At 37.5% G+C, this 24,465-nt stretch overlaps 2 protein-coding genes across 17 annotated transcripts in view; one reads left to right on the plus strand and one right to left on the minus strand.

Moving 5' to 3' along the window:
• The window catches only part of IFT80 (intraflagellar transport 80), a 134,424-nt gene extending 121,839 nt beyond the window's left edge, over positions 1-12,585 (plus strand). For all 5 annotated transcript variants that reach the window (XM_053221254.1, XM_053221255.1, XM_053221257.1 and 2 more), the window contains 2 exons: positions 2,035-2,158; positions 11,054-12,585. In XM_053221254.1, the coding sequence (XP_053077229.1) occupies positions 2,035-2,158; positions 11,054-11,164 (235 nt within the window). In that variant the 3' untranslated portion in view covers positions 11,165-12,585. The remainder of the gene's footprint in view (positions 1-2,034; positions 2,159-11,053) is intronic.
• Positions 1-24,465, minus strand: part of CC2H3orf80 (chromosome C2 C3orf80 homolog) — a 68,251-nt gene that overhangs the window by 24,146 nt on the left and 19,640 nt on the right. For 5 of the 12 annotated variants that reach the window (XR_008297847.1, XR_008297852.1, XR_008297848.1 and 2 more), the window contains exons 2-3: positions 15,624-15,791; positions 2,930-3,050 (exon numbers count right to left, since the gene is read on the minus strand). The gene's annotated coding sequence lies outside the window, so the exon portion shown is untranslated. The other 7 variants (XR_008297851.1, XR_008297856.1, XR_008297857.1 and 4 more) reach the window with 7 other exon arrangements.

The following is a 24,465-nucleotide window of genomic DNA, read 5'->3' on the forward strand; positions in this document are numbered from 1 at the left end:
GTGATACGGGAGAGGATTAGAAGGATTAAAACATCATGGGGCGCCTGGATGGCTCAGATCATTGAGCATCTGACTTCGGCTCAGGTCATGATTTTATGGCTGGTGAGTTCGAGCCCCGGGTCGGGCTCTGTGCTGACACCTCGGAGCCTGGAGCCTGCTTCAGATTCTGTGTCTCCCTCTCTCTCTGCGCCTCCCCTACTCGCACTCTGTCTCTCTCTCTCGAAAATAAATAAAAACATTTTAAAAATTAAAAAAAGAAGGATTAAAGCATCTTTACTTCTATTTCTCCTCTTTTGATACTCCATAAATTGGTTTTTGCCTTCTTGCATTTCACTTGTTTCTCTAAATTGCAGTACTTCTACATTCTTCTCTGTGTCCCTCTTTTTCTCTGAAAGACTTAAAGTCACAGAGGAATGAGGGAACTTTGTGAGGAGATTGTAATGGGTAGCAAATACTGATCCATGGATTTAGCAATATGTACATATACTTTTATAAGAAATCATTGTGCTGAATTTTGGCATTATCATTTGTATTACACCTGACTTAAATTCATAACTTTTTATATTGTCTTAATATTTCTCTCGGTTTTCTATCAACTGTCAATTAATATACACAGCATATCTAAGATACTTAAAACAATTTTTTTTAGTGTTTATTTTTGAAGGAGAGAGCGACAGAGCATGAGCAGGGGAGGAGCAGAGAGAAAGGGAGACACTGAATTCAAAGTGGGCTTCAGGCTCTGAGCTGTCAGCACAGAGCCCTGACCTGAGCGGAAATTGGGTGTTTAACCAACTGAGCCACCCAGGCACCCCTAAAATACTTTTTAAAGTGACTATTTAGGTCAAACCAAAGCATGCTAAAAATGAAACATTTTCCTACTGAAGGGTCACATGTTGCAAAAATCTAGTCAGTAGTCAGTATTGTCTAAACAACGGATTTACAGTATTTGGCTCTGATACATAAATCATGACTGGTCTATTCAGAAGTCATATCCTTGAAAAAGGATATACTTTAGCTATTATGATGGCCATTTCCCATACTTTAAAACAAGATTATAGTGAACAGTGTAGGAGAGCTATACTATACTGGATTTTTCCTGACTCAACTCATACGAGTTATGCACAGGATCATGGGCTGAGATACTGTCCAAAACCTACATACACAAATAGGCCAAGAACTGAAGATTAATCTTTTCATTTCCCTCGAAATTATCAATACATAGATTTTATGTCTTTGGTATTGTACCACTGATTTTAGCAATTAATTTAGTTCTTGCCTGCTATTTAAATAAAATATTACCTTGAAAATAAGTTACATTGAAAGATATTAATTGGATTATAAAATTTAAATGGGTATTAACTTATTCTAAGAATCAAATGGCAAAAGATTTTGTCAGATTTTTATTATCCACAAATTTTAGTTTTATAATATTTTAAATTTGCTATGTTATAACATAAAGGATATCAGTATTTATTTGAATATTGACCAGAATACATTCTAGACTGTAGATAAATAAATTCTGGAGCAGAATAAATTATAGACTTAAAAAAATTGTCAAGATAGTGAAACCACTTACACTGGGGGGGGGGGGGAGTTCATTCACTTGAATTTTATTATGATTTCAATTAATTTTTCAATGAACATTTACCATACATAGACTATGGTATACTCACCAAAGAGAAATGAAACCTAGATCTCCCTTCAGTTAATGTACAGGTTATGGAAGAAACAGATTCGTAAATAATTATAATATCTGTAAGCAGTGCTGTCATAATAGTATGCATAAAATGTCATGGAGCACAGATAAGATAATGGTCTTTTATTTCTACAAGGAGGGCTGGTCAGGGAGAAGAGATGATGTTTGATCTGGACCTTGAAGCATAAGTTGGAATTTGCAAGATGGATGAGGTAGGGAATGGTGTTCCATATTGAAGGATGAGTGGAAAGGGAACAACATAGACCATTTGTCTCACTCTGTTACCCCAAAACTCTAATCCAAGCAATGCTGATTATCTGTTTTGTCTCTCATTATAGGGCACTTGAATTGGCTGTAAAATATAAAACACACGTTGATACAGTTCTTGCTTACCGGCAGAAGTTTTTGGAGACATTTGGTAAACAGGAAACTAATAAACGGTATTTGCAGTATGCAGAAGGTGTAAGTATTATACAGTATTTTACGATAATGTATATGCTTTGTAAGTATATATAATATTCATCTTAATAAGACAAAATTGGAATAATGCATACCATAATCTCAAAATCACTTTTTGCCTTATGATATTATAGTCTTATTTTGACTATATAATTATACTACTGATTTTTTTCTGGAATCTTAAAGCCATGTTTTGATGAACTCAAATCTGTTTTCGTATTTAATTTGTATTAAGGTTGGGTGCTAATTGATATTTTTAGATAAGCAATATAAATGGCTGGGATAAAGGTTTCTAACTCCTAAATTTTGTCTTCCACCAGCTGACCCTTCTGCTCCAGGGGAAATATATAAGCACAGAGGGCATTGGCCAGAAAATGGATACTTTGTCACTTTGCAAAATTCTAGGGAGCTAGTTTGCGCCTAGAGTGGAGCCTAGCCCAGGTAGACTTCACTGTCTAGAACCAAAGAAGGCTAAACCATTGCCTCTCAAATCCCTACCAGAATCTCAGGTTTCATCACTATAATTAGAAGAAAGTCATTCCAGTATGTATCAGCCCATGTGCATTTTGCCCAAGTGCCTAGAGCAGGACTATTGTAGCTACCTGCTTAGATCCATCTAGGCTCAGGCTACAGAAAGAGAGTTCACCTCTAGCCATGCAGACCCAAGAGACTTACAGTCCCAAGACAGGGGCAACCTTCCTCCCACCTCTGTGAACCAGTTGATTTTCTCAGCCTTTTATTCATTTTATTAAAAAAATGTTTATGAGTGCTCACTCTGGGCCAGGTATTATACTGGATGCTGAGTCAGATATGGCTTCTGTTTTTGTGGAGCTTGTAGACTATGTGGGAGTGCTGCTCCTTGGAGATGGAATAAAATGGAATGTTCTGACCTGTCCTAAAGGGCAGAGTAAATTAGAGGAACCTTAGGAAGAGGAAAGAAGGTACCTACAATTTCTACTAAAGCCAACATTATACATTTATCATATGACTTGATAAACTCAGTCTTTCTCCTCTTATGTAGGGAAAAACAGTTCTTCCCTGCTATGAGTCTTTCACCTGTAAGTCTTCTTTACTATTCACACCGAACACTTCACTTCTGGTCACCTAACATGTGGAGGTTTCCCCTCATGCCAACAAGCAGTCTCCAACACCAGCTGTGTGTCCTACAATTTAACTCAGTAAAGTTAACAATTTAACTTTACTGCCTAACTGGAGATAGTATCAGATTCCACGGGTAAAGGGCTCATTCCCACAAGATTGCCCTCACTCCTCATCGGATGCCAGTTACAAGCTCAGATTATCACCTGTGCTTCTGACTGACCAGCTATAGATCTGCAGTCCCAGTAACCCCTGCCTTAGGTTTCAGATGCAAGTCACAAGTCCGGGTTGTTACCTGTACTTCTGACTGACTTGCTATAAGTCAGAGGCTCCCATTCCCCCTTTCTGGTTTGGTTAGTTTGCTAGAGTGGCTCACAGAACTAAGGAAACATTTACTTATGTTTACCAGTTTATTAAGGGATATGATAAAGGGTACAGATGAATAGCCAGATGAAAAGATACTTAGGGCAAGGTCAGGGAAGGTCCTACCCTCAGGAGCTCCTGTCTCTTCAGAGTTGGGGTGTGTTACCCTCCCAGTGTGGATATGTTCACCAGCCCAGGAGTTCTCTGAACCCTGTACTTTGCTATTTTATCGAGGCTTCATCACATAGGCATGATCAGCCATTAACTCCATTTTCAACCTTTCTTCCTTCCCAAGGGAATGGGGGCAGGACTGAAAATTCCTAGCTTCTAATCATGACTTGGTCTTTCTGGTGATCAGCCCTCATCTGGAAGCCATCCAAGGACTCTCCCAGAGTTGTCTCTTTAAAACAAAAGATGCTTCTATCACTCAGAAAGCCCCGTGTCAGGAACTGAGGTCAAAGACCAAATATTAGAACAAAAGATGTTCCTAGTGCTGTTATCACTTAGGAAACTACAAGAGTTCTAGGAGTTCTTTGCCAGAAACTGGGAGCAGCGACCTATATGTATTTTCTATTGCCTCACACCATATTTAGAATACTGAGTGTCATGATGTGCAGTTTTGGACTTCAGAACAGCTCTCAAGGTAGTAAAGCCTTTGAAACCATTCTTGGAGTTCTGCAATGCAACTTCAGCATCTAGATCCAGGACAGACACAAGCTGTCTGTTTCTTGGTAGGAAGAGGTGTATTTTACAGATGCTCCACAGACTATTTGTTTCATTTGAAGCTTCACTATTAAAAATGAATCCTCTAGGAGTTTGGGCTATGAGAGCTTGCTCTACTACTGGGACAAACTCAGGGTCCCTGGGACCTCTGAGGACTACACTCTAATCCACAGAATAGGACAGCAGCCATCACCCCTACAGTGCTAAGCAGCCTAGAGAATCACCAATCACCTGATCTTTTTGTCATGGTTTTGAAAATATGATGATATGTTAAAACTGAGCACCCATGTTAAATTTACTTTATGGCATAATTTTAAGCAGATACATACTACTCTGCTTCCTCTTCATCATCCTTGCCATCAATATATTTTTCAGTATTTTCACATTAGGTGCTTTGGAGGACATAGAAAATATAACTCTTCCCCACAAATTTATAATTATTGTAATTTATATTATAATTATTACATCATTATAATTAAAATTGTATTTTAGATAGTAAAAATTTAACATTTTTATCTTCTTTCTTATTATCTATGTATTCAACTGTTAACCAAAATGTAATACTTCAATAACAAGAGTGGCAGAAATTTTCAGAGATTTTTTTAATCCTGAAACTATATAGGTTACTTTGACTCCCTATGGTCCTACATTCTAGTATCCTTTTTTTTCCTCGTAAATGTAATTTGGAAGCTAACTAGAAATTATAAAGCAGTATTTTAAGATGAAAATTATTTTTTACTCAAAAATTTCCCACTATTTATCTACCTTAGCCAAAATTTTGATTATATAAACATTTTATTTGCTAAGTGTTAAGAGAGCATTTTTAAAAACTAAGAAATTTATTCTAGATATCTAGTGAATTCTGGTGGGTTCATAGTACATAATGTGGAAGCTTATACGAAGTCAAAAGTTTCATATATGTTTGTATTCGTGAGCCCTGAAATGTTATTTGGGCATTTCTAGTTTAAAATATGGAAACCTGGGATTTATACAAGGTGGACTGTCTTCTAAGATCCCAACTAGAGTCATTGTACCTGGTCTACAACAGTAAATATTTGTAAAATAATTTGTAAGTCGGCCAATAAAATTCACTTGAGGATATACAATCTACCAAATATATTGTGTACAAGAAGAAAAGTAGAAGAACCAAGAAATGTTTAAAACATTATTCTAGGAGAGAGAAAACAGTGGAAATATAAACAAACCAACAACTTGGGAACAGACTTTCAGAAAGTATAGAATTTTGAAGAAGATGCAGAAGAGCCAGCACTCTAGTTCAGACAAACCACGTTAGGCATAGCTACTACCTGAGCTCTTTTGCAGGTTTTAAGGCCTTGTAATCTTATGATTATATATCTATATATGTATCTATCTATATCTATATCTATATCTATATCTATATATGTATCTATATATGTATCTACATATATATCTATGTATCTATATGTCTCTACATATATATCTATATATATATCTATATATGTATCTACATATATAGGTATCTACATCTATATCTATTATGTATCTACATATATATTGGTAGGTGATAGTTCATCTGGTAGGTAGTTACTTACTCATTCAATATTTATTGAGTACTTTCTGCAGACAATGTACTCCCCTTCTATTTCAAATAGAAAAGTAAATATGGCAGACACTGACCCCAGCTTTATGAAGCTTGTATTCAGTGGAAGCTATAGTTAATTATACAGTTGTTAATTTCAATTGTGATCATTGGCTTGAAGATGCTATAAAACTTGATGGGTGGGGTTGCCTCAGTTGGTCAAGCATCTGACTTCAGCTTGGGTCATGATATCGCAGTTCAGAAGTTCAAGCCCCACATCAAGCTGTCTGTTGTCAGTGTGAAGTCTGCTTCAGATCCTTTGTTCCCCCCTCTCTCTGCTCACTCCCCGCTCACGTTCTCTCTCTCAAAAATAATAAATAAACATAAAAAAAAAACTTGATGTGTAGGGAACCTGATCTAGAGTGGTGGGGATTAGCAAAGACTTTCTAAGCAAGGCAAACAATATTTGAGCTGAACTCTAAAGAATAAATAGTAGAAGCTGACTGGATTTGGGGTGGGGGAGGAAGTGGGGGTGGGCATGTTCCAGGCAGAGAGAAAGCTCTTAAATGGGAAACAGTAAAGAACAAAAGGGAGATTAACTTGAGGGTTTCATAGGGCAAATTAAGGATTTTGGACTCTATGCTAAGACATATGTGAAGTCATTAAAAGGAGGTAACATGATTGCTTTTCCCTTTTAAAATCCTGATTCCTCAAAATAAATGGAAACTAAAGAGTTTTCCACAAAATTATCTTGAGTAGGGTTTTATCAGTGTTAAAGGATATATATGATAATAAGACCAAATGTGTGAGGTCTTGAAAGAATGGGAAGGAGTCCCTAGTAACTGCTCTGGATCCTGGGTACTGAGTAGTTGGAATATTGGTTGGGACCAGACATTGGAGGGTCTTAATACCATGTTAAGAGAATAGACTTCATAATGCAGGCAATGGGAAGGCTTGGAGGTTTGCAATCAAGAGAATGATTTGAAAGATACCTTTTGGTGTAGAAGATGGATCAGAGGTAAGGGTGGTGACTAGGAGATCAGTTAGGAGATTACTATAATAGTTTCACCAGGAGATGGTTGGGGTGGTAGTTAGGTTGGTTAGGCAAGACATTTGAGAACAACTTCAACATTTCTGGTGTGGTTGACTGGTAGATGGAGAGGGATGCCATTAATCTAGATAAGGAACAGTGAGAATATACAAGTTTTAGACCTTTTGAGTTTGAATACATGAAAATATACATTTTTTTTGTTTGAAGTCCCTGTGGGATATCCAGATGGAGATATCTAGTAGGCAATTGGAAATATAATTGTGAACATTGAAGGATACTGACAAAGAGGAATCAGGGCATGATAAATAAATTTATGGTCATGACCATGTAGGCATAGTTGAAAGTATGAAAGTTGATGTCATCTCCTAGGAAAGTATAAAAAAGTTGTGGTTGGAATCCTGGTGAATACAAATACTAACAGCTAAGAGGTTACCTAGGGAGGGGTACCTGGGTGGCTCAGTTGGTTGAGCGTCCAACTCTTGATTATGGCTCGTCCCCTCCATGCTGAGAGTGGAGCCTGCTTGAAATTCTCTCTCTCTCCCTCTGTCCCTCACCCTCTACCCTTCTCCCCCACTCACATGCACACATGCTCTCTCTCTCAAATAAATTTTTAAAAAATTAAGTAAAACAAAGTATAAATTACTTAAAAAAAAGAGGTTGTCTAGGGAAAAGAAACAGGAGGAAAAAAAGACTGAGAACATTGAGAAAGGAGAGCACAAACCAGAAGAGAATGGTATTATATAGTCAGAGATTTTTCAAAGAACTTTGGTCAGCAAGATCTAGGGAATGCTTCTACATCAGGACCTTTTCCTTCCTTTTGTCAGTGTGCTCTTCCTCAGATATTCCCATGGACTCACTAATCTCCTTTAGGTCTTCACATCAAATTCTCAGGGACATCTTTTCCTACCACTCTGTTTAAAATACAACACCCCCTTCCCCCAACTCCACTCCTGGCACTCAGTATTTCCTTTCCCTGTTTCCAAAACTCTTACCACTTCTCACATTTTATATATTTTTAGGGGCACCTGAGTGGCTCAGTCAGTTAAGCCTCCAACTTCAGCTCAGGTCATGATCTCGCGGTTTGTGAGTTCAAGCCCCACGTCAGGCTTTTAAAGGGGTGCCTGGGGGGCTCAGTTGGTTGAGCATCTGACTTCAGCTCAGGTCATGATCTCATGGTTCATGAGTTTGAGCCCCGCATCGGGCTGTGTGCTGACAGCTCAGAGCCTGGAGCCTGCTTCCAATTCTGTGTCTCCCTCTCTCTCTCTGCCCCTCCCCTGCTCACGCTCTGTCTCCGTCTCTTTCAAAAATAAATGAACATTAAAAAAATTAAAAAAAGAATGCAACACCCCCTTCCCCCAACTCCACCCCTGGCACTCAGTATTTCCTTTCCCTGTTTCCAAAACTCTTACCACTTCTCACATTTTATATATTTTTATATCTTCCACTATTATTTGTCTTTGCTTATCTTTCTATGAAGACTGATTTTTATCAATTAATTCACTGCTGAAGCCTTGCACCTAGAACAATCCTTGGCGTATAGTAAGCACTAAATACTTATTGAATGAGTAATCGAATCATATGTAGGATGAGGAATGAAAACACTTGATGGTGGCTTTAGTGAAAAGTTCATGAAGTGTGGTAGGAGCACAGTCACATTATCGTGTTCTGAGGACAAAATGAGAGTCAGGAATGAGAAGAAGAACGAGGGTGGTAGTTTGCAGGGAGACAGAATTGAGGGGGAAGGATGATGAGCAGCAGCCAGTGTAGCAAGGAAATTGAAAATGTGAATAATATAACTGAAGGCAGATGTCCCAGGGGAGTGGAAGAAGATGGGATCAGGGATGTATGTGAAGAGGTCGGCCTGAGACAGAAGGGAAAGATGAATACAACTGTAGGTAAATTTGTGTGAAGAAGGAGATTAAGCAAATTCATGTCTGATGACCACTGTATTCTCTGGAAAGCCATTTGGTATGATTTTGAAATTACTTCTATGTGAATAAGAAGAATTTACCAGGGACTAGAATAAGTAGTGCCAAATAGTACTAACACACCCTATAATAGAAAAAGATGTGTCTTGGTGTAGAGATCAGTCACTTGAAAGCTGTCATGATGAGTACATCCTTATCTAAAACCCACTAGTAAAAGTATTCTAGTCCAAGAACTAAATTAGCAGTAGAACACTGTTCTAAAACTGGATAAATGCCAAAGTGAAAGTGAAGCATTCATTTTCAATAGGATAACTATCAACTGGCTCCCTCATTTGTACTCTAACAAGTGATAGAATAGATGGCATCAATTTACTTGATGGACTTCTGGTACAACAGAGCAACAGTTGCTCAGTGTACGGTCAATATATGGTTTTATTGTGATTGATCTGAGAAACATATGTAAGTCAATTTAAGGCTGGAAGAAGGCCAAGGCATTTATCAAGTTTTGTCTTTCTCTTTGCAAATGTTTTGTTAGACATAGAGTGTTTTGCCATTTAAAAATATCAAGTTCTGGCCTGATTGAAAAATGGGTCTTTCAAATAGTCTTAACATTTGCTCTGCCTTTCAGTGAGCGGTCACTTGCATCTTACCACAGACATTCATCTTCTATGAGTGAGAGGGATTCTTTTAATTCATCCATTTTATATATTATAGACTAGTATATGGAATTATCTCTTTTTTAAAGTGGCCAAAATATCCACAAATTACCATGCAGAAATTTAGATGAAAGATATTGAAATAAAAAAGAACCAATACTTTATCAACTTCCAGCATAAAAGAGGCACAAAGCCCTGATAAGGTTAAACTTATCTCCCAGTTACTTAAAATAAATCTGCTCAGGCAGCAAGTAGTACCTAAGTCTGGTTTAATGCTACTTATTTCACTCAACTCCCCTATATGAAGATGAAAACCTATTCACTTTTGGCTCAGTCTCAGGGGTTGGGGCTTATTTCATTGTAAATCGGAATTAGGTTAATCTAGGACCCAATTTTTCTGTACCTTGCCTGGGACAACACACATTCCTAAAGTAGTCATCTCCAAATTTTTCTAAACAATAGAATGCTTTTTCCTAAAGAAATTGTTCACAGATGTCAGGGCAGAGTCCATAGCTAACAGCAAGTATAATCAGCTTAGGGGAAAGGCAGGGTAGAAGGCATGGCTGGAAAAGTGGCCCCATGTCAGTGGGGCATGTGACTTGATCTCCCAGTTTTGAGTCTGAGCCCCATGTTGGGCATAGAGATTAAAAAAAATGGAAACATAAAAATGGTACTTTTCAGTGATTGTTTTTACATGTCCCCCAGCCTTGATTATGCACTGCACTTTCTTTAATATCTTTTTGTTGTTGTCTAAACCATCACCATGTCTGTATTACTTTAATAGTTGTTGTAAAGGAGTTCCTTTTTCAGAGTATGCTCAGGAGAAGCAAACGCTCCCCTATTCTTACTCATACCTAGGCTCTAATGGAAACCTCAGTGAAAAAAAAAAAAGGTAAAATGCTAACCCATTTGAAACATGGCCTCATGGCTAGGGCCCTGTCCTTTTTTCCTCTTGTTTGGAGGAGAACAGTCCACCTTCTCCCCCTGTCCCTGAGGCACCTATGCAGAATCTGAAGGCTCCATGAGACTATTTAGATGTAGTTTTATCAACAGCTACAACTAGATTTTGGTGTTTTGAATCATGATGAGAATCTTTCCTTTTAATTGTGGTAATTGTTTTGTTTGGTCTTATTCTTAAAGGTATTTTTTATTTAAGCATTATTTCTTTTTTTTTTAACATTTGTTTATTTTTGAAAGACAGAGACAGAGAGTGAGTGGGAGAAGGGGAGAGAGAGGGAGGGAGACAGAGAATCTGAAGCAGGCTCCAGGCTCTGAGCTGTCAGCACAGAGCCCGATGCGAGGCTCGAACCCACGAACTTGGAAACCATGACCTGCGCCGAAGTCGGATGCTTAACCACCTGAGCCATCCAGGCGCCCCTTAACTTGTCTTTCATGCTCTCTTTTTTCTCTAGTGATTTAGAAGCCATCATTCTATTTTTTGTTTACTCTTGGTTACCTTGGATTAAGCAAAACTGTGTTATACTATATCAGTATTTTTCTTCTTTTCTTCTTTTGCAGCTCCAAATAGATTGGGAGAAAATCAAAGCCAAAATTGAGATGGAAATTACCAAAGAACGAGAGCAATCATCAAGCAGCCAGTCCAGCAAGCATATAGGTCTAAAGCACTAAATTCCTTGCTTACCATTAAGAAATTTTACCTTTTGAAACATTCTGATTAACCAAGGATAATTGTATTTTTATTGCTAAAGAAAAAGGCAGAATCTTTAAGTATAAGTACTTGCTGTGTATTTACCACTAAAAATACATTCAGAAAGACTAAGCACAAAATAATTGATGCAGTTTCATCTTTTATATAGTTTATTCCAATAATTAGCAAAATATTCTCATATACTTATGATACACCTATGTAGTATTGCTTACATTCCAGTTTTTGTCCATTATTTTATCCCTGAATCATCAGCATGAACAAATATTAATGCTCATAATAAAACATTGGACCCTTTAAAATGTATGATAGCATTAATTTTTATTTGACCACTAAATCATAAGATGTTCCAAAAGTTTACTTATGCAACAAAAATACATGAGGATGGATTTATGAAAATGTATAACAGTACATACATTTGTACATCAGTATTCATAGGATTATTAACAGTAGCAAAAAGGACAAAAAAAAAGATGTCTATCAACAGATGAATGGATAAACAAAATATGGTATATACATACAGTGGAATATTATTCAGCCCTTAAAGGGAAAGGAATTTTGATGCATGCTACAACATGGATGAACCTTGAAAATAATGCTAACTGAAATAGCCCAGACTACTGAATGATCCCACTTATATGAGGTACCTAAAATAGGGAAGTTCGTTGAGACAGAAAGGAGAATAGTGGTTGCCAGGCATTGGAGGGAGGTGGATATGGGGCATTCTTGTTTAATGAGTACAGAATTCCTGTTTGGGATGAATGAGTTCTGGAAATGGACAGTGGCGATTATCGCACAGTGTTGTGAATATACTTAATGCCACCGAATGGTACAGTTAAAAATGGTTAAAATGGTAAGTTATATATATATCTGCACCATAATTTTAGAAATATATCTAGAATGGACAAGAAATATTTTTCTCATTACTCTCCTGACTTGAGAATGTTCACTCACTAGGGTCCTGGAGTCTGAATTTGTGACAATCTCCTTAAATGATAAACCTGTTTGACTACTTTCAGTATGTCCTAAAATATTGCCACAGAAGCTTTTGAACATGAACCCAAATACTCCTTAGAAAGTCCTCCATAATGTAAATTTTGGAGAGGCATATTATAGAGTGGGTATACGCATATTCACTGGAAAATGATTACCTCTCTCATTTTCATTTTAATTAATGTATATTTATTTTATGAAAATGTTCTTGTCTTTTCAACATATTTCTTTTCTTTTCTGGAATGTTGAAATATTCTGTTCTTCAGATGCTGGGTACAAGAGTGAGTTTAGTTTGTGAAATATGATTGAGCAGTTTACTTATAAGTTGTACTTATTTATTAATGTTTTCTATATAATGTTATATTTCAATAAACAGTTTAAAAAGAAAAAATGATTAAAAGGGTAAATTTTATATCATATTTATTTTACTACAGTTTTAATAGTTAAAAAATATTATGAAAAATGTCTGCATTCTAACAATTCGGATACTAACAAGGTGTTCTACAATTCAATTCTGATACTACCCAGAGTTAGTGTCAGGTCCCACAAGTTAGAGGACAGCATTCCCAATCAGACTGTTCTTATTTCAATTGTCAGCCACATGCGGGGACCCCAGGATACCCACACTTCTGAGTTGGCAGCAAATTTGGGGGTTTCTACCATGCCCCCTTTGGGCTTGGTACTTCGAATGACTCACTGAAATGCTTTACTTTTAATTATAGTTTTATTATAAAAGATATAACTCAGGAGCAGCCAAGCAGAAGAGATGCATAAAGTCTAGGAGAAAAGTGAGGTCTGGGAGGGGTGGGGGATGGGGTTGGGGCATAGAGTTTTTCATTATGCCTTCTCTTTGTAGAGAGAAGAGAATCTAGGACCATCATCCTCCCAGAACATTGATGTGTTCACCAATCGGGAATCTCTTGTAGGACTTGCTGTTCTGGATTTCTTATCAGGGTTTTATTACATACGTGCAATTAATTAAATCACTGCCCATGTGATTGAAATCTTCCTCTCCCTGGAGGTCAGGTGGTTGAAAGTTTTAGCACTCTAACTATGTGGTTTTTCTGCTGACCGGTCCTCATCCTGAAGCTATCTAGCTTCCATAACACAGACACACAAAGACACACACACACACACACACACACACACACACACAGTCACCTAATTAGCATAACAAAGGTGCTCCTATCACTCAGGAAATTCCAAAGATTATGAAAGCTCTGTACCACCCACCCCCTACACACCCCTCAGACCAGATATATTCAGACCATCCCCTGCTCTTTGACCATAGGATCTTCTATAGCAAAGGTACATACCTAACTGAGCATAAAAAATGTAGCAACATTTAGAGGAATCAATGTGGGGTAAGGATAGGGAGCTATTGATCAAGTTCCCAGTATGGTTATCTGTATCAGTATTATCTTTCCAACAATCCAAGTGGGTTATAGCATATCACATTATGATAGACATAAACTGAAAAATAAGAGCCAAAAGATTCTGGCACATTACTAGAATCCCATGCAGTCTCTAATAATTAGTCCAATTATCATCATATACAATGATCATAATGTCTCTCAGAGTGAGGGCACTTAGGTTTACAGGCTTCATTCCATGTGGTCTTGTCAAGTTCCAAAAGCAGGAGTGGTCTCAGCTTCACACTTTCAGGCATTTGTTATAATTGAGTTAAGAGACAATATCTCTTGCTCTGAGCTTCTTTCCAAGCATTAATATTAGAAACACATTTTATTCACACTGCACAACACATTTATTCATACCTTTATTCTTAGCCACTATTCCTCCTCTCCATTTATACCCAAACCTTTTCACCTTTGGAAGGGACCTTAGGTTCAGCTAGACAATACAAGTCTAGCAAAGGCCTCCCCTGCAGTCTGCTCCCATTCATATAGGGTAGGGTTATACAGATACAGGACTAGTGGGCTATTTCTACCAATAGGCAATATAACTGGATTCATTAGCCCCAATGTTGCCAGATAGAGTGAAAGGACAGCTCACCCATCAGGCCCTTGGGAATTCTGATATAAATATTTTTAAACAATTTGTTCCTTAGGAATCATTCCTGCTTCCAGCAATACAGTTGCAGCCTTGGCCCAGGGACCACTGTATGAGGTAGGAAAAAGAAAGTTAAGTGTGATAATGGGAAAGGAAAAAAAAAGTATAGTTGTCATACCAGCATCCTCCCCCTATCTCCCCTTTCCCCATTTGGACAACCAGTGTTTCAATTGCCTGTTCTAATACTTTACCAAAGTATTACTCTGAGGAAGATACCGTCGTCCTCCCTTATCTGCGGTGTTGATTTCCAGTTTTAGCTAACCATGGTCAACTATGGTCCAGAAGCAGGTATTCCTCCTTCTGACCTACTGTCAGGTCAATAGTAGCCTAACACTAATGTCACAATGCCTATGTCATTCACCTCACTTTATCTCATCATGGAGGCATTTTATCATCTCACATTATCACAAGAAGAAGGGTGAGTACAGCACAATAAGATGTTTGAGAGAGAGAGAGACCACATTCACATAACTTTTATTATAGTGTATTCTTATAATTCTATTTCCTTAGTAGTTATTGTTAATCCCTTACTGTGCTTCATTTATAAATTAAACTTTATCATAGGGATGTAGGTATAGGAAAGAACATAGTATATTTAGGGTTTGGTACTTATCACACTTTCAGGTATGCATTGAGGGTCTCAGAACATACCCCTGCGGATAAAGGCAGACTACTATATCTCTCTGCCTATTGTTGGATATGATGGACTGTAAAGTGTGTTCCTTAGTCTGAAGAAATGTGATTCAGTGGTCCAAATCTGTGCAATATCTTCCGCTCCACTTCTTTTATAGTACTCTGAGCATTTGCATCTACCACTGGGTCAGCAAAGCACAACCCAGAGTCAGTGTCTATTTCTGTCAGGACCCACTTGTAGCCCTCCAGGGTTACAGGCATCAGTCTGATCAGTGTGACTCGTCAGCTATGTATCAGGGCTGTCCCCCACTCCCCAGGAATCTTCCCCATAGCCATCTGCAGCCTCTAAATCTCTCTTGTTGGCAGACAAAACAGTTCTTGTTGTCATTTTGTGCCTCAGAGGGTACAAAAGGAATATGTCTAGATTTGGCCCATCCCTGCATTGTTTCAGTCCACTCCCTTCATTAACCCAAGTGGCTACCTCAAGTGAGCACACCAGGGTATCTGCTCATTGATTCTAATCATCTTCTGATGCTGGAAGGGGGTTCTTCTGATGGGCACTGACGTGGCCCACTTTAATGCACCCTTCAGATTCCCATAGTGATTTTGCATGGGGCCATGCCCAGTAAGGGCACCCCCCTTTATAGGCTAACCTTCCATTGCCCTTTTGACGGACCATAAGGGTAAACAGCATGCAGTGCAGCTCACCAACCCCATTTGTTTTACCTTTTTTAGTCAGAGTGGTGGCCTTCCAAACAGCATGTTGTGTGTTCATGATGAAACTGCCGTCTATCAGCCGAGCAGCTATTTGTTAGTCAGTTGAGAGCTGTTCACAGGGCACCGTTCAAGTGATGATCGAATCCTGCAGCTCTTCACATGGTTCCAGAGTCATTCCTGGGGAAAAGAGTCCACCTGCTCAGGAATATGCTGTGTAACTCCGTGCATTCCCCTGCTGGTGTGTTCCTGCACAAACCATTTCCATTTTGTTATAGAACTCTTCTGGGCACTGCCTTCCTCATTAGAGTGTTTGTCTGATATCACCCAAGACATCCTGGATATTTCAGGTTTCAGGATTATTTTATGTTCTTCATTCAGAGGCAGTTTCAATTAGTGTCTCATAGCAAGCTAGTAATTGCTCCTCCAAATGGAAATTCTCTAGTTCAAAATCCCAGTAGTCATGTCTGGGAGGTGCTTACGGGCTTTTGTGATAAGGCATAGTTTACATTCCACATGTGGCTATTATGTGGAGGATTTGTCCCTAACAGCACCCTAGCTTCTGTTCTATATTACATGGGCCTGGCCAATCTTATTCATTCCCATTTTACATGTTTAATGAATATGGCTTGAAGGAAGGATGTACATGCCTTCCGTTTTATAATGCTAGGTAATTTTCCCCAGACACAATATCCATTCCCATAATTCATTCAGATAAGAGTCATAACCACTTCACATAAAGCTTGTTCCAATATATCAGTTTTTGTCCAGATTGTCACCTTAATCCCATCAACTCTTGCATTTCTCTGCCCTCTCCTCATGGAATCTGGTCACATCATTCTCCCAGCATATCAGTGTGTTCACCAACCGGGAGGATTCTCCCAGTGTCAATATCCCAGGGTTGGTTTGTTTGTTTGTTTGTTTGTTTGTTTGTTTAAAAAGGGATTCATTACACAGGCATGCTTAATAAAATCACTGGTCTTGTGATTAATATCCAGGCTTCATCCTCTCCCTGGAGGCCAGGTGGCTGGAAGATCTAGTCCTCTAATCACCTGGCTGGTTTTTCTGGTGACCAGCACCCACCCTGGAGCTATCTAGAGGCTTCTAGAGTCACTTTATTAGCATAACACACTTCCAAATCTCAGGAAATTCCAAGGGCTTTGGAAGTTTTATGCCAGAAGTGGGGGGACAAAGACCAGAGATATTCTTTTATTAAATCACAATATAACTTTCAGTTATATGTTCTTTGGTCTTATGCTTCAAAAAATATCTATTGTAGAAGTTTCTTGTTTGGTTTAAACTAATAATTTCATACATTTTGGGTGGCTTGATCTAATTTAGTGTTTTTTTATGTATGTATAAGTATTCTGTATATTTCATAAACATTAAAGAAGATTGTTTATGCAGAATACCTGGGGTCTGGCCCTGTTACAGATGAATGGTATTTTGAGGGCATTATGATCCCTCCAAAAATGCTTTGGTACAGAGAGTATGGTATGTAATATGGAACATAAGTTATAACAAAAAGTAAGCAAGTTTTAAAGCAAGCATATTTTAGAAAATGGATTACCATAGCAAACAGTTACCATGAGTATATCTTCAAACATTTTGTACATATAGAAAATATGTTCATTTCTGAAAATGTATGCTACATAAATTCTGTTTAGATAAATACCTCAATCATATTTTCCTTGTAAATTCTTACACTGAAAAGAAATCAGAATTTACAAGGTATACAGCATAAAAAGGTAATATCCATAATAAAAATATACATATTTCTATTTGTTCTGCAGATTTGTTGATCTGTAGCTAGAATTGTGGCAGAATCACTTGTAGAATTTCTGTAAAGACCATCTGCAGAAGCCAAAGACAAGGTAATGAAAGCAACTCTTTCAAAAAGACCTGTCTTGGGGCACCTGGGTGCCTCAGTCGGTTAAGTGTCCAACTTCGGCCCAAGTCATGATCTCCAGGTTCGTGGGTTCAAGCCCTGTGTCAGGCATTGTGCTGACAACTCAGGGGCTGGAGTCTGCTTCGGATTCTGTGTCTCCTTCTCTCTCTGTCCCTTCCCTGCTCACGCTCTGTCTGTCTCAAAAATAGCCATTAAAAAAATAAAAAAATAAAAGACCCATCTTTACCTTCTCCTTGCCCACAGCGTGTATATTATCAGTATCTCCTGCTTAGTGGTAAATGACCTTTGGTCCAAAAAATTTATGAGATTTTCACCTTCTTTGCCTGTAACAAAGTCATTTTCTCATTCTGCTTGCTTTACTCTAAAACTTCTCTGTCCGTACAACTTGGTTTGAGCTGTTGGACATCACTGTCTGGCCATCATATGCTTACTATGCACTGTGCATAATTTTTTAAATGTAGTGATTTCTACAATAGACCGTTTCCAAACATTTTAGAGTAATACAACTTTTCAGATGTTTCTAGATGTTCTAGATGATCTAAAATGGTATTCTAATAATCTTCTACTGTAAAGTAACATACTTTTTAATGTGTATTTTTGAGAGAGAGAGAGAGAGAGAGAGAGCGAGCACGAGTGAGGGAGGGGCAGAGAGAGAGGGAGACACAGAATCTGAAGCAGGCTCCAGGCTCTGAGCTGTCAGCACAGAGCCCGATGTGGAACTCGAACTAACAAACCACGAGATCATGACCTGGACAGACATTGGACACTTAACTAGAGTTTGCAAGTCAGGAAACTCCACATGTCTAGCATGAAATGTTAGAATGTCATCTCACTGAGATTGAGTAACATTTATAATGTGCTAGATTAAATTAGAATTTTTATATACCCATAATAGTAAAATCTGCCAATTTTCCAGTATCACCCCCCCCCCCCCGCTTTTCAATAGGTACCATTAACATATTATTTTTTCTTCATTTTCTGTGTTTTTAAGGTCGATGCAAACAAAATATGCACAACAAAATGCACAAAGTATAATCTTTTTCTACCTGCATGTGTTCTGAATGGCTGTGTCACAAAAGGTAACCTTAAAAAGCATTATACTAATGAATTCAGGAGTATAATGAATTTGTCTCTGACTTAACAGAAATAGTAAATAGTATTTGCAATGAAACTAAAATTCTGTTGTATAAGTCTAGTAACATTACTCAGTCAAAATAGTGACAAAAGCAGTCAGAATAAAAACATTATAATTAAAAGTCAATAAAATTCCTTTTTGTGGCACTTGTTTGCCCAGAATAAAATCTTTTTTCTCATTATTGGGACACCTGGTTGGCTCAGTCAAAGAAGCATATGGCTTTTGATCTTGGGGTCGTGAGTACAAGCCCCATGTTGGGTATAGAAATCACTTAAAAATAAATAAATAAATAAATAAATAAATAAATAAATAAATAAATAACTTAAAAATTTTGTTTTTTCTCATTCTTGACGAATACCTACACTTCAAACACCAAAATTCATTTATTCAATATGTCACCTACTGTGGCCTGGGCACTGTTCCAGGTGACAGAGACACAGTAGTGAGGAAAACAAATATTTTGGTCCTCTTGTGAAGCTGACATTTTAGTGGGGAGGAGACAGACCATAAACAAATAACTAAAAAAATATGGCATGTCAGATACCAACAAGACAAAGCACAAAGCAGATAGAAAGCTGCTGGGGGGATGTGATTTAAAATAGTGTGTAATGGGAAGGTGTCACTGAAAACGTATAATTTGAGCAAACACTTCAAGGAAGTGATGATCAATTTAAATTTCTGCCAAATAACATATAGGAAAACCATCAAATAAAATTCCTATTCTATGAGTTTATGTTATCCTTCTCTAACTTAATTTAAAATGTGCTAATCTATAAAAGTAATTCTGCATGGTTTTGACATTAATAGTATCATCAATCATACATAACGTGGCTTACCTCTGAATTTATTTACATAGTCATAATAATGTAAACACTGAATATTTATCTAAAATTATAATTATTCAGGTCCATAATCCCATATCCAAAACCCTTGGGCCAAACATGTTTCAGAATTTAAATTTGTTTAAGAAATACAATGGCTATTCAAAATTTTTTGTAATACAGCACATAGTTTATTACAAAACATCCCCAGAAGGGTCTTAGCTATCACTCCCTACTCAACCATATTGATATTTCTGCAGTGTAACATGAATATTTACATTAAGCAATAGGAATAAAATTAGAAGTAGTTTCTCATCAGTTCTGCTGTCAAATGAGTTCAGGTTGGGTGAATTATGAAACAGTGTTTTGGATCTAGAATTGGGGATAAGGGATTGTGGGCTTGTTTTGGAGGAAATGGGATGCACATGTTGGAGAGGGATAAATGGAAGGGTAATAAAAAAGGGGGGGAAATCTACATTTTTCATAGTGGCAAGGCAATAAATGCCAAAAAAATCAAGAAATAATAAACATGTTATTTAGTGATGTAGCCATAAATAGCAAAAGAGCCAGCTAAAGGAGTTGAAAATGGTTGCTTCTAGGGAGGGGGACATCAAGAAGTTCAGTCCTGCTGTTTTTCACAGCCTTAACTATTTTCATAGCCTTAACTATTTCCCTACTTAAATATGTGCATGTAGAAATTTGACAAAAACAGATTCTTAAAAAGTCACTGGTTAAGAGAAAGTATGCAAAGCACATGTCTGACAAAGTACTTGCACCAGAATATATAAAGAATTATCAAATCTGAATGTAAAAAAATAAAATAAAATAATAAAGAAACAATTATAAAATGGGCAAGAGACATGAACAGACATTTTACCAAAGAGGACATACGATGGCAGATTATGCACATGAAAAGGTATTCAACATCTTAGCCATTAGGGAAATGCAAACTGAAACTCCAACAATCAGAATGGCTAAAATAAACTGGTGCTAACACCAAATGCTGGCAGGGATGCAGAGAAGCTGGATCACTCATATATTGCTGGTAAAAACAAATGTTACAGCTAGTAGGAGAAGAAGTAAGGCAGTTTCTGGCAATACTAAATAAACATGCACATACCATATGACCCAATGATTACACTCTTGGCTTTTTATCCCAGAGAAACAAAAATGTTCATAGTAGCTCAATTCATAATACTAAGAACTGAAAACAATACAAACATGCTTAGATGGGTGAATGGTTTAACAAATTGTGGTACATCCATATCATGAAATACTACTCAGTAGTTAAAATGATTGCTACACACAACAGCTTGGGTAGATGTCTAGGGAATTATAGTAAAGATTTTTTACTATATGATTCCATTTATATAATGTTCTTAAAAATAACAAAACATAGAGGTGGAGAACAGACTAGTGGATGCTAAAAGTTAAGGATTAATTAGAGGGGGTGTATGTGGCTATGAGTCTATAAAGGCTAGCATGAGAAGCTCTGTAAAAATAGAATAAATCTGTATCTTGATTGTGGTGGTGCCTACAGGAAGCTACACATGTGATAGGATTGCATGGAAACAAAAACCTTACGTGCAAAATAGCATTATATATATTTACTATGAATACATCTCTATGTAGTAAAATTATACAGAGAATATTCTGGAAGGATACTTACTACACAGTGGTTAAATCTCAAGTTGAAGGAGTGGACAGGGATTGAGGGTAGGAGTGGTTAGAGGGGATTTTGTTGTAAAATTTCTTTTTTTTAAATTGTATTTATTTTTTTAATGTTTATTATTATTATTATTATTATTATTATTATATTTTTAATTTACATCCAAGTTAGCATATAGTGCAATAATGATTTCAGGAGTAGAATCCAGTGATTCATCCCCAGCATACAACACCCAGTGCTCATCCCAACAAGTGTCTTCCTTAATGCCCCTTGACCATTTGGTGCAACCCCGCCAGCACCCCCTCAGTTAGTTCTCTGTATTTATGGTTTGTTCCCCTCACTGTTTTTATATTAATTTTGCTTCCCTTCCCTTATGTTCATCTGTTTTGTATCTTAAGTTCCACATATGAGTGAAATCATATGATATTTGCCTTTCTTTGAGTGGCTAATTTTGCTTAGTATAATATACTCTAGTTCCATCCATGTTGTTGCAAATGGCAAGATTTCATTCTTTTTGATTGCCAAGTAATACTTCATTGTGTGTGTGTGTGTGTGTGTGTGTGTGTGTGTGTGTGTGTGTGATGTCTTCTTTATCCATTCATCTGTTGATGGACATTTGAGCTCTTTCCATACTTTGGCTATTGTCAATAGTGCTGCTATAAACATTAGGGTGAATGTGCCCCTTCAAAATAGCACTCCTGTATCCTCTGGATAAATACCTAGTAGTGCAATTGCTGGGTCATAGGGTAATTATATTTTTAATTTTTTGAGGAATCACCACATTGTTTTCCAGAGTGGCTGTACCCGTTTGCATTCCCACCAGCAGTGCAAAAGAGTTCCTCTTTTTCCATATCCTTGCCAACATCTGTTGTTGCCCTGAGTTGTTAATGTTAGCCATTCTGACTGGTGTGAGGTGGTATCTCATTGTGGTTTTGATTTGTATTTCCCTGGTGACAAGTGATGTTGAGCATTTTTTCATGTGTCGGTTGGGCATCTGAATGTCTTCTTTAGAGAAGTGTCTATTCATGTCTTTTCCCCATTTCTTCATGGGATTGTTTGTTTTTTGGGTGTTGAGTTTGATAAGTTCTTTATAGATTTTGGATACTAACCCTTTACTGATAGGTCATTTGCAAATATCTTCTCCCATTCTGTCGGTTGCCTTTTAGTTTTGCTGATTGTTTCCTTCACTATGCAGAAGCTTTTTATCTTGATGAGGTCCCAATAGTACATTTTTGCTTTTGTTTCCCTTGCCTCCAGAGACATGTTGAGTAAGAAGTTGCTGTGGCCGAGGTCAAAGAGGTTTTTGCCTGCTTTCTTCTCAAGGATTTTGATGGCTTCCGGTCTTACATTTAGGTCTTTCATCCATTTTGAGTTTCTTTTTGTGTATAGTGTCAAAAAGTGGTCCAGGTTCAATCTTCTACATGTCGCTATCCAGTTTTCCCAGCACTATTTGCTGAAGAGACTGTCTTTATTCCAATGGATACTCTTTCCTACTTTGTCAAAGATTAGTTGGCTATATGTTTGTGGTCCATTTCTGGGTTCTCTATTCTGTTCCATTGATCTGAGTGTCTGTTTTTGTGCCAGTACGGTACTGTCTTAATGATTACAGCTTTGTAATGAAGCTTGAAATCCGGAATTGTGAAGCCTCCAGCCTTGGTTTTCTTTTCCAGGATTGCTTTGGCTATTCGTGGTCTTTTCTGGTTCCATACCAATTTTGGGATTGTTTGTTCTAGCTCTGTAAAGAATGCTGGTGTTATTTTGATAGGGATTGCATTTGAATATGTAGATTGCTTTGGGTAGTATCAATATTTTAACAATATTTGTTCTTCTAATCCATGGGCATGGAATATTTTTCCATTTTTTGTGCCTTCTTCAATTTCTTTCGTAAGATTTCTATAGTTTTCAGTGTATAGGTTTTTCACCTCTTTGGTTAGATTTATTCCTAGGTATTTTATGGGTTTTGGTGCAATTGTAAATGGGATTGATTCCTTGATATCTCTTTCTGCTGCTTCATTATTGGTGTATAGAAATGCAACTCATTTCTGTGCATTGATTTTACACCCTGTGACTTTGCTGAATTCATGGATCAGTTCTAGCAGCATTTTGGTGGAATCGTTTGCATTTTCCATATAGAGTATCATGTTATCTATGAAGAGTGAAACTTTGACTTCCTCCTTGCCAATTTGGATGACTTATTTTTTTTAACTTTTTAAAAAATATTTATTTTTGACAGAAAGAGACTGAGCACAAGCAGGGGAGTGGCAGAGAGAGAGTCACACACACACACAGAATCCAAAGCAGGCTCCAGGCGCTGAGCTGTCAGCACAGCCCGATGTGTGGTTCGAATTTGTGAACCATGAGATCATGATCTGAGCCTCGTCAGATGACTAACGGACTGAGACACCCAGGGATGCCTTTTATTTCTTTGTGTTATCTGATTGCTGAGGCTAGGACTTCCAATACTATGTTAAATGACGGTGGCAAGAGTGGACATCCCTGTCATGTTCCTGACCTTAGGGGGAAAGCTCTCAATTTTTCTCCATTGAGGATATTAGCAGTGGGTCTTTCATATATGGGTTTTAGGATCTTGAGGTATGATCCTTCTATCCCTACTTTCTTGAGGGTTTTTATCAAGAAAGGATGCTGTATTGTGTCAAATGCTTTCTCTGCATCTGAGAGAATCATGTGGTTCTTATCCTTTCTTTGATTAATGTGATGTATCACATTGATTGATTTGTGGATATTGAACCAGCCCTGCATCCCAAGAATAAATCCCACTTGGTTGTGGTGCATAATTCTTTTAATATATTGTTGGATCCGGTTGGCTAGTATCTTGCTGAGAACTTTTTGCATCCATGTTCATTAGGGAAATTGGTCTGTAGTTCTTTTTTGTGGAGTCTTTGTATGGTTTTGGAATCAAGGTAATGCTGGCCTCATAGAATGAGTTTGGAAGTTTTCCTTCCATTTATATTTTTTGAAACAGCTTCAAAAGAATAGGTGTTAACTCTTCTTTAAATGTTTGGTAGAAGTCCCCTGGAAAGCCATCCAGCTCTGGACTCTTGTTTTTTGGGGAGATTTTTGATTACCAATTCAATTTCTTTACTGGTTATGATTCTGTTCAAATTTTCTATTTCCTCCTGTTTCAGTTTTGGTAGTTTATATGTTTCTAGGAATTTATCCATTTCTTCCTCTCTTCTTAGTTGATTTTCATCATACTCTCTCTTATTGTGTTTCTGCAGTGTTGCTTGTGATCTCTCTCTTCATTGTGATTTTTGATTTGCTTTCTTTCTTCTTTTTGATCAATCTGGCTAGGAGTTTAT

This window comes from Acinonyx jubatus, chromosome C2 (genome assembly GCF_027475565.1).
Source record: "Acinonyx jubatus isolate Ajub_Pintada_27869175 chromosome C2, VMU_Ajub_asm_v1.0, whole genome shotgun sequence".
NCBI classification, from domain to species: Eukaryota; Metazoa; Chordata; class Mammalia; order Carnivora; family Felidae; genus Acinonyx; species Acinonyx jubatus.